The following is a 10,179-nucleotide window of genomic DNA, read 5'->3' on the forward strand; positions in this document are numbered from 1 at the left end:
ATTGTACTTCTTTCCACTGTGTGAAAAGGTACTTTAGTTAATTTAGCTTCAACACATACTTCACATTTGTAGTTTGAATCAATCTTAGTCCTTGGAATAAGATTTAATTTTCCAAGTTTTCTCAAAGTGTTGAAGTTAACATGTCCTAATCTAGTATGCCATAAATTAGAACATTCAACCAAGTAATTCAAAGCATTAAATTTATTACTTTCAAGATCACGAAGTACGGTCATTACATTCATTTTGAACAGTCCATTTTCTATATATCCTTTTCCTAGGAACTGTCTATTTTTCATGATTACAACTTTTTCAGCTTCAAAAACTATTCTAAATCCGGCCTTAACCAGCCTAGAATCGGATACAAGATTCTTCCGTATGTCCGGAACATGAAGGACATCAATAAGAGTAAGCTCCTTTCCCGAAGTCATCTTGATCACCACTTTGCCTAAGCCAACGATCTTAGAAGTCGCATTGTTACCCATATAGAGCTCTCTTCCACTTATAGGAGTATACTTCGAGAATAACTCCTTGTCAGCACAGACATGTCGCGTCGCTCCAGTGTCGATATATCATTCTCTAGGATGATCAACCATGTTAGCCTCGAAGACTACTGCTGACAGATCTATCTCAGACAAGTCAATAGGCACAGATTTGTGTTGGACAACATTTGCTCGATACTGATTGTCCTTCTTCGGCAAGCGACAATCCTTGGCCTTGTGGTTCGTCTTCCCACAGTTCCAGCATGTTCCTTTCCATTTCTTGTTCTTCCCTTGCTTTACATCTTTTCCAAAATGCTTTCTTTTCTTCATAGCGTTTGGCTCCACCAAATTTGCCTTCGCTTCCATAGGTATCTTACCAGCTTTGTTCTCCGACTTGCGATTGTCTTCCTCAATTCGCAGCCTTACTATCAAGTCCTCGAGCCCCATTTCCTTGCGTTTATGCTTCAAATAATACTTGAAGTCTTTCCATAAAGGAGGAAGCTTCTCGATTATAGCAGCAACTTGGAAGGATTCACTGATCATCATCCCTTCAGCCATTATATCATGGAGGATGATTTGGAACTCTTGCACTTGGCTAATCACCGTCTTGGTATCAACCATTTTGAACTCAAGAAACTTTTCGACTACAAATTTCTTTGTGCCAGCATCCTCGGTCTTATACTTTTTCTCCAAGGATTCCCATAGTTTTTTAGCAGTCTTGGTTGCAGAGTATACGTTGTACAACGTATTATCCAACCCATTCAGTATATAGTTCCGGCACAAGATGTCACTATGAGACCATGCATCAAATGCAGATCTTGCTTGTGTGTCAGCATTTGGTGCCGAAACAGCAACCACTTCCTTCAAAAACCTTGCCAGATGAAGTGTCTTAAGGTAAAACAACATCTTTTGTTGCATTATTTTGAATTCAGTACCGGAGAACTTCTCAGGTTTCTCGGCATGTGCATTAGAAACAGCAGGGGCCGTGACAACCGGTGGCGGTGGCGTAACAGGGGGCGGTGGTGGGGGCGTAACATAGGGCGGCGTGACTTTGGCAGAAGGATCAGTAGCCATCATACGAAATTTGTCTTAAACTTGTTATTCACCTTTCAACAACACGCACACAGCAACAGAGAAGATAGCAAGCCGAGAGTTTAACTCTCTATCTTTAAGACAAATTTGTCCGCCTAGGTGCTTACGGGTTGATCAAAGTGTCTCCCAAGATAGAACGCTATCTATCAACTTCGATTAGTAGCACTACAAAATCAAAGCACTATGAACACTTCAAAGTGTTTAAAAAACTCAGACTCGAAACTCAGATGTATGAGTATGCAAGAGAAGGAAGAGAGAATCAGAAATTAGCGAGTTGGAATGAATGCATATGGCGTCTATTTATAGACGTTGGAAAGCTGCCTCGGATGGTTGCACCCCTTCGATGCATGCATGGCCAAAAAGTTTCAATGGTTCGGTCTGAAGAGATGCACCTGTTCAGCCGAAAGGACGCACTGTTTCGGACCAAAAGTCGTGCCCGTTCATACGAAAAGTTGCACTGATTCGAGCTGGATGGTTGCACTGATTCGGAAGCAAAATAAAATATTTAATTAATTTTTGTCCAAAAAAGTTATATTTATGTCAAAGCCAGCCCAGCCCACGCCCGTGACCGTGCCGTGCCGTGCCAAGCCGAGCCGGACGGACGGCGGCGGCGGCGCGCGCGCGCGTGTGGCTAATGGTTCGAACCTAGCCTAGACTAGGTCCGCTCCCTTTAACAAACATGGGTACCCCTTGGGGCCCCAACCCATTGTCTAAACTTTGACATTATCTAGTGCAATTTATTCCCACATTTTATCAATGTGGGACAATGAGCATAAAGCCTCATTCACCATCCATTTGTCCATAACAAATTTTCCAACAGAAACATCAAACGTGATAGAACTATATTGATTTATAGTACATTGATGAAACTTGATGTAGTTGTGTATTTATCGCCTTCTAAATGATCCGTTTGATGTAATAAATGCATGCTAATATACTTGAGACTTCATACATGTATATATGAATGTTTCAGATTTTATCAACCATGATTTGAGTTGGTTTTTGAATGATTTGGATTGAAGGTTCAAAGTTTGATAGCAAAATAAATCTACAGATTTTTGAACAGGGCACGCACGCTCGATCGCATGTACTCGTAGGATCGAGCGCGACATGTGATTTTCTCAAATAGAGAATTTGATTTTGAGGCCCGCTCGATCGGATGAGTTCGTGGGATCGAGCGCGGCCAAGTATTTTTCCACGCCCGAGAGATGAGGATTTAAGCTCGCTCGATCGGGTGAGTTTACCCGATCGAGCGAGGTGCTGGCTTTTAAATTTTTTTTTAAGCTCTTGGTTTAAGCATTTTTTTAATGTTTGATTAATGTTAATTGATCCTTTTATTAATTAATCATGTTTTTATTGATTAATTGCCCCAAGATTTGATTAGCAACCCGAGGTCCCCACAACAGGTGGTATCAGAGCGAGAAAATTCTGGACTAAGATAGAAGATTAGTGTGTGGGGTAGATTGAGTTTTCATCTTTGCTTATGTTGTATACTAGCATGAGATGATTTAATTACATGTTAAATTACATGCTTTAATTGCAAGTATGATACATGCTTTCATAATTGTGAACTTAGCACATGATACTGTGTTGTAGTTGAAAAGCATGTTTTAATATTGAACTTGCACATGCTACCTGAATATCTGAAGTGATTGGAAGCAGGTGTACTTGAATTCTTTGACCTTACATGCTTACCTGAATCTCTGAATCGAGTGGAAGCATGTGTATTTGTCTTCAGACATCAGAACCGAGTCTTGAGCAGAGGTAAGCTAATGAGGAGAGGACTATGATGTTGATCACAATATCGAGTTGATACATTTGATAAATTTGCTATATGAGAAGAAAGAAAATATGATTTTGAACTACGAAGATCATTGCATTGAATTGCGGTGTAGGAGTTAGTGGAATTGAGAAATGAAACTTAACTCCTATTGATTTACTCTGTTTGCTGAACACTCTGAAGAACAGATATGCGACGTTGTCAGGAAATACACTGAATGAGTATGAATTTTAAAACCTGATTAGGTGATGTATACCTTGACTATAACATAAAGATTGTGGATATTTGTCTGAGATTGACTATAGGTTCAGCTCATGAAAATGGCGATGCATTGCCATAAATCTGAAGGATAAGTGGAAGAGCCTTTGGCTATTGCTGTCATGAGATTGAGATGACAAGGAGACCATCCAATATCGAGGGAGCTGCTCTATCAGCTTCGAGAATTTATTAAGCTGGAATTGAGGTAAGAATTAGTATTTTGCTGATTAGCAATACTTGACTTGATTTTGTTCGAAAACCTCGAATCTCTAGCATCATGATAACTCCTCGATATGGAGAATGTCAGAAGTTGACAGCACTTCAAGATATAGTAAGACTCCGCCAGCTTTGAATGGAATTTCTATTATTCTGAATTGATTCATTCAGGTATAATTTGTAGGCTTTGGAATGATGTGTAACACACTCGGAGACCAAAGCTAGCGATTTGAAACATTTTTATCCTGAATAAATGAATCGACTTATCTCGTTTGCTCACCATTGAGATATATTTCGGTAAGACATTGAATTTACGATGTCCTTGGGATTACACTAGATGTGTAACAATATGATTGATGAAGATACGGATTTTGTTTAGATACTTAACTCTGAGATGAGTTGATTATGTTAAGTTGATTGAATCTTGAGAAGTGCATACTAACATCAAACCAGGTGAAAGCTAGTTTAAATGGATTGAAATATACTGAATGATATGATATTGATTTTAACATGACGGATGCTAAGAGTGAGTTTTACATGGAAATGTATGAACAAAAATGACTCGAAAAGATAGTGAATGAAATGGGAGAATGAAGCTGACATGTTTCTCCTATACTTATCGAGAATGAGAGAAATGAATTTTGATGCCTAGCTTAAGTAGCGACGATTGATGTGAAGAGCAATAGTGAATTCAGTTACAGTTGAGCCTTCCTTTAATTATTGACGATATTTGATGCATGTATTTCTTGATTCGCATGCTATTGATTCATTGATGCATTGTATGATCTTAATTTTTGAAGCTTCTTCCTATTCAGTATCGATTACTAAATCCTAATTCTGGACATTGAAATGACATGAGGTGAACTTTGAATAATTTAATCCTTCAATTTGAATTCTTTCTGGTAATCTGGAGTTCCTATTGTACTATCTGAATATGCCTTAGGACGGTGTCCTAATTGATCAGTGTATGTAGATATTTCATCGTAAAGCCATGTCGTCAACCGTGATTTGGGGTATATTGGGAATAGTACTAATATGGACTTGGATCACCGATGTGATTATTTTTCCTTGGCTCATATTCGTTGATTTATCGAGTCTTGATTTGATTTTTCACCCCGAGTTTTGAAATGCAAGTGAGTTGTTTTCACTTAGAAAGATTGCCTTCCAGAATTTATTTGGTTTGACGATTCGACTTTGATCAATGTCCTTTGATGCTATCTGATTCTTGATTTCGAATCGATTTTCATTGGCCATTGTCTAATTGGATATATTGATTCCATATATCCTGATATTATTGGCTCGTAACTGATAGAGACTAATATCATTACTCGATGTGAGTGTTTGATGAATATCAACTTGAAACTTAAACAACATTGATATGAGATCAAACGAGTAGAATTTGATTGAGAATGCTAAATTACGATGTGAGATAAGACAATGAATCGGAATGAATGGAATTGAAGTGAATAATCTGTTGATTGTGCTCGATATTCTTGATATGAAATATAGATTGAGAAAAAGCACATTACTACAGAATTACTATTCATTCAAGTGTCTCCAATGTGTATGAATGACTGGGGAATCAGTATTGATAAAAGAAAAAGCAGATATGACAGAATTGACTTTGCAATACTTCAATTTCCAATACATGAAGTAGAAAATAAGAGATCAGATGATCTATGAAACAGATTAGCAATTGTCGAGTCAAAATATGAGACACTATTCGAAAGATTTTTTTTCGTTTTCAAGTACTCGAATCGTCATGAGTTTGCGATTTGAAGTAGAGTATATTTCGACAAATTCAAGAATGTGCTGTATTAGATATGATACAGATATGAGTAAATAGCTGTGAAAAAGATACTGATGTTATGAGATTTCAGGAATTGATTGCAATCTATGGTCGAGATCGAGACTATAGGTTTATTTGATCAATTGTGGCACTAATTTACATGAATTCTGAGTATTTGGTTGAATGTGATTGCATTGTACCAGCCTTGATCGATGGATTGTCTGAGATGACTATCCAGAGTTTCGAGGAAATGCTCAGAACTATAGTATCTGATTCAATACTATTTGATTGATTTTGCCACTTGATGATGAGAAGAAAATCAGAAATTTTTTGTGTTGAGATAGAATTTTTGAAGTATCAACTATCAGACCCGATATGGTTTGAGAAAAATACAGGATGTGAAGACTGAATTGTATAGATTACGAATAGGACATATTAGATGAAGTTGAGAATAGAATGATTTTAAAGCTGAAACATAATGTTCTGCGATAAATGTTTGTTCTGAAGCATTGTTTTCTGTTGAAAGAGATTCCAGAAATGATCTGATAATGAAGTTGAGAATTGAATGATTTTAATGAACTGTTCACAGTTCATGAAAACAGTTTACTCTAATGAAGAAATTGATGAAGTTCGATCCGAATGGGCGGAATGCGTACTAGACTATATTAATTATGACTAGGTATCTTTAATTAATCATGTTTTATTTTCTTATTGTTGTTCACTTTTGCTTAATGAGTTTTTATTTTCTGCTGTGATAATCGAATCTTGTTCTTTTTTTAAGTTCCCTGCACATAATGTGCTGTTGATTAATGATGGTTCTCTAACGAGTTGTACTTTCTATGCGTGACTTAATGGAAATCATATTATCATTGTGCATCGTTATAATTTTTGAGTAAAATAAATTTGAAGTTCACTACCTGTAGTTTGCAGAACAAAGAAAAACAAAACAGAAAAAGCAAAATGTAAATGAAGGAGGTTGTTAGTTACACTTTGTTAATTATAAGGTTTTGAGGTAGTTTGCTTTTTGCCTTTTCTTTGATTGGTTGTAATAATAATATGGGACATAGATATGGTTGGAGAGAAACAGAATAAAGGCCAAAAGCATGGAAAGGGCAGGTATGGCTAGTGCTCAACTTTATACTGCTAGATTCTTAGTACGCACCTTTTAACTGTGAAAGGGATTCAAGAAATATATATATCTCTTTCTATTATATTAAGTTTGAGACCCTTTTAAAAACTAAATTGGTGTGTTGGTGTGGTCAAAAATTGAATTGCAAATTAAACCTACCAATATTAACTTGATAAATGGGTTAGTGGAAAAAAAAAACTTCCACGAGCAGTTTTCTTCCGCAAAACCAGTGTCAATCTCCATTTGTTCTCTCGGTTCCATTTTGTCATTTTGCATGCTCCATAAGGTCCTTTTATTCTCACTGTTCCAATTTCTGAATTTCTTTCCGGTTCATCCAGAATTAATGTTTTTGAGTTAGAGTATTTTTAGTTGATATGGATTATGGGTAAAGAACATTTTTATACAAGTAAAGTGCAATGGAAACCATCCATGAACAGATCACAGAAGAGAAGAGGCGCAAGTTTTTTATTTGTCTAAATCCAAGCAGTTCAATTTCTATTTTTCTATTATTGTCGGTGTGTATTGTTTTTTTCTCTTGGCTTGAACATAGTTTTATATATGCGTGCATTCTGATTTTGTTTGTACTATATATGCATTTTAATGTAATTGAATTCATTTTTTGTTTAAGATGAATTGGTATTAAACTTTGTATATTAAATACACGCAAAGCGTGTGCCACGACATGCTAGTATGAATTAAATTTGGGAGGCTAGCTTATTGGGATGTGGAGTGGAACTTGAAATGGTGTGTGGTTTGAGTTATTGGGATGTGGAGTAAAACTTGAAAGTGCCAAATCCATATTTTAGCTTGTGGCCTATGGGTGGTTGGAGCCCACGGTTTGTGTTAACTGTGGGCTATATTTTATGAATTCAATCCAAATGCTAAATGAGTTGAATAAAAATCCTCTTGATATGAACTGCCTTCCTTTTGGAGTTGCTGAGTTTTTTTTTCTTTTATTTTTTCCCCATGACAAGCGAGAGATTAGTTTGGTAGTTGTGATATGTTTAAATTGGTCTAAGTTTGTATTGATAATTTTGGACTGAGAATGTGTTTTCTTGTAGGTAACTCGAGAGTAATGCATAAAGGGTTTTGATGCAAGGATTGAGCTGTTTTTTAGATTACCTTGGTAATGCGTAGAAGTCATCTCGTGAATATCGTTATCAAGAACACATGATTTATGTTTTGATACAACTATCTTTTGGAACCACTTTTGTTACATTTATCTTATATTAGCTGGGATATTTTGAGTTTCGATTACATAGCATTATCTTCCAAATTAGATGTGTGTAACTATTTTGGAACTTGAAGATAACATTTTCATGGATTCAATGTAGTAAATATTTTATTTTATATTGGTTTCTTTATTAATATTTATAGTTCGTATGAATATTAATTAGGCAACGATTTTAACGACTTTAACATATGGTCGGACAAAAATGACTCCAAAAACAACTGATTTATGTTACTGTAAAACCATTGTCGTATATCACAAAAGACACGAATATACATTGTTGCAAAACTGTTGTCGTAATTCACAAAACACAACAGATATACACTGTTGCAAAACCGTTGTCATAAGCCACAAACGACAACGGATATACACTGTTGCAAACCCGTTGTCTTAAATAATAAAAGACAACGGATTTACACTGTTGCAAAACCATTGTCTTTGGAGACATACGACAACGGTTAATAACTGTTGCAACACCGTTGTGGTATGATAGCTACGACAACGGATAAAAACCGTTGTTGTAGGGCATGCTTTTTTACAACGCCCACAATTACAACGGTTTTATTCCCCCTACGACAACGAATAATATCCGTTGTCGTTTTGCGATTTTCTTGTAGTGAGTTTGATTATTCTTATTTTGTTTGTTATGTATTGAATCATCCATGACTCATGATATTAAGGAGCTCATTAAGTAGTTTTTATTTTATTTTATTTTTATTTTTTGCAAAGAAATATTTTATGTAATTATTTTTAGTTGCAAAAATTTGAAACTTTGATTATTAGATGAAGTAATTGTATCGTTATTTAATTTTGCTAAAACAATTTTCTTCTGACCTTTGTTAGGATCAAACGGTTATCACTAGACCAAAAATTATAGGTGTTAGTCAAGACACAACTTTATTTCATCATACTTGTGGCAGTGCATAGATGTGACGGGTTGTTAAGCTCATGAGTCTAGGGAGGGGCGCCTTTTAATTCACTACAACAAAAATATCAAAAGACAACAGATAAAATCCATTGTCATAAGATTATAACTATTGTAAGTGATGATATTGTTAAAACATGCCCTACAACAACGGATTTTATCCGTTGTCTTTTCTTTCAAAGATAACGTTTTTTCACCGTTGTTATTTAGAATGTTTTTTAACAACAGGGCATTCAACAAAAGTTTTAAACTACCTACGACAACAGTGAAAAATCGTTGTCTTTTTTCCATATAAAAAACAAAAAATAATATATAAATATCAATATTATTTTCAAAAATAAAATTTTAGTATACAATTTTTTAGTATTAAAAATCACTCAAAATTAAAATTTTAATTCAATGCACACTAAAAAATAGTGTTATTGTCTTTGTAGTAACTGCAAGCTCAAAACAACTAAAATTTGATAGAAAAAAACGTAGAAACGTTTTGACCCATCAGACTAGAAATCATAGCATTATTATAGAAATTAAAAAAACAACAACTGCTCTAATTCAATTTAAAGGAAAAGAATAAGGAAAATCCAAGTGAATTACCTTTCAACATATTTGTTAATTTGTGCATGTTCATTTTTTTTAGAGCCCACACATCAATTATTCTCAATTTCAAACTCAGTAAAATTAAATCATGTTCGAGACATCATCGCCATAATTTAAAATCACAAACATTTTCTCATGAGAACTACATATTACCAACACACTGTGTCTAGCTTAATCCATACATACTTTGTTGATGTCCCAAAAACGACCTATCCCGAAAAATTTCAGCGTTCGAATGTGGTTTCGATCATTCTAGCTAGGGATGACAAAAGAGTAAGAGTACCAGAATTCGAGAAGTTTAGCGGAACCACTAACTCAATTAAACTCACCAAATCATTTACCGATATTATACAATCCCTTAAAATTCGTATTTTTTTAGAGCAAAATCATCTAATTGACCTCAAACATGACATTACACTTGAAAATTAGTTGTTTTCATCATCCCATTTAACCAAGACATGGGTTGGAAGGGAAAAAAAATTACAGATATTGGGTAGTAAAAAAAAAGTGAACTAATCGAAAGATAACCCAACACAATCCTTGCACACACATGAAAAATCTCAAACAATCACGGTCAAATCCTCAAATCTAACAAGACAAACCTCTAAAACAGAAATGACAAAAAAACAATTTTTATATAAAATTTACCAAAGAAAATTTCTAATATGCAAAACTAAGTCCAA

At 35.0% G+C, this 10,179-nt stretch overlaps 1 protein-coding gene across 1 annotated transcript; it reads right to left on the reverse strand.

Moving 5' to 3' along the window:
- Positions 1 to 569: 569 nt before the first annotated feature.
- On the reverse strand, positions 570 to 1,553 carry LOC140877268 (uncharacterized). Its single transcript, XM_073280811.1, has one exon. It carries the CDS (start codon positions 1,551 to 1,553, stop codon positions 570 to 572), a length of 984 nt encoding a protein of 327 aa, XP_073136912.1.
- Between the last annotated feature and the right edge of the window lie 8,626 nt (positions 1,554 to 10,179).

This window comes from Henckelia pumila, chromosome 2 (genome assembly GCF_033568475.1).
Source record: "Henckelia pumila isolate YLH828 chromosome 2, ASM3356847v2, whole genome shotgun sequence".
NCBI lineage: Eukaryota > Viridiplantae > Streptophyta > Magnoliopsida > Lamiales > Gesneriaceae > Henckelia > Henckelia pumila.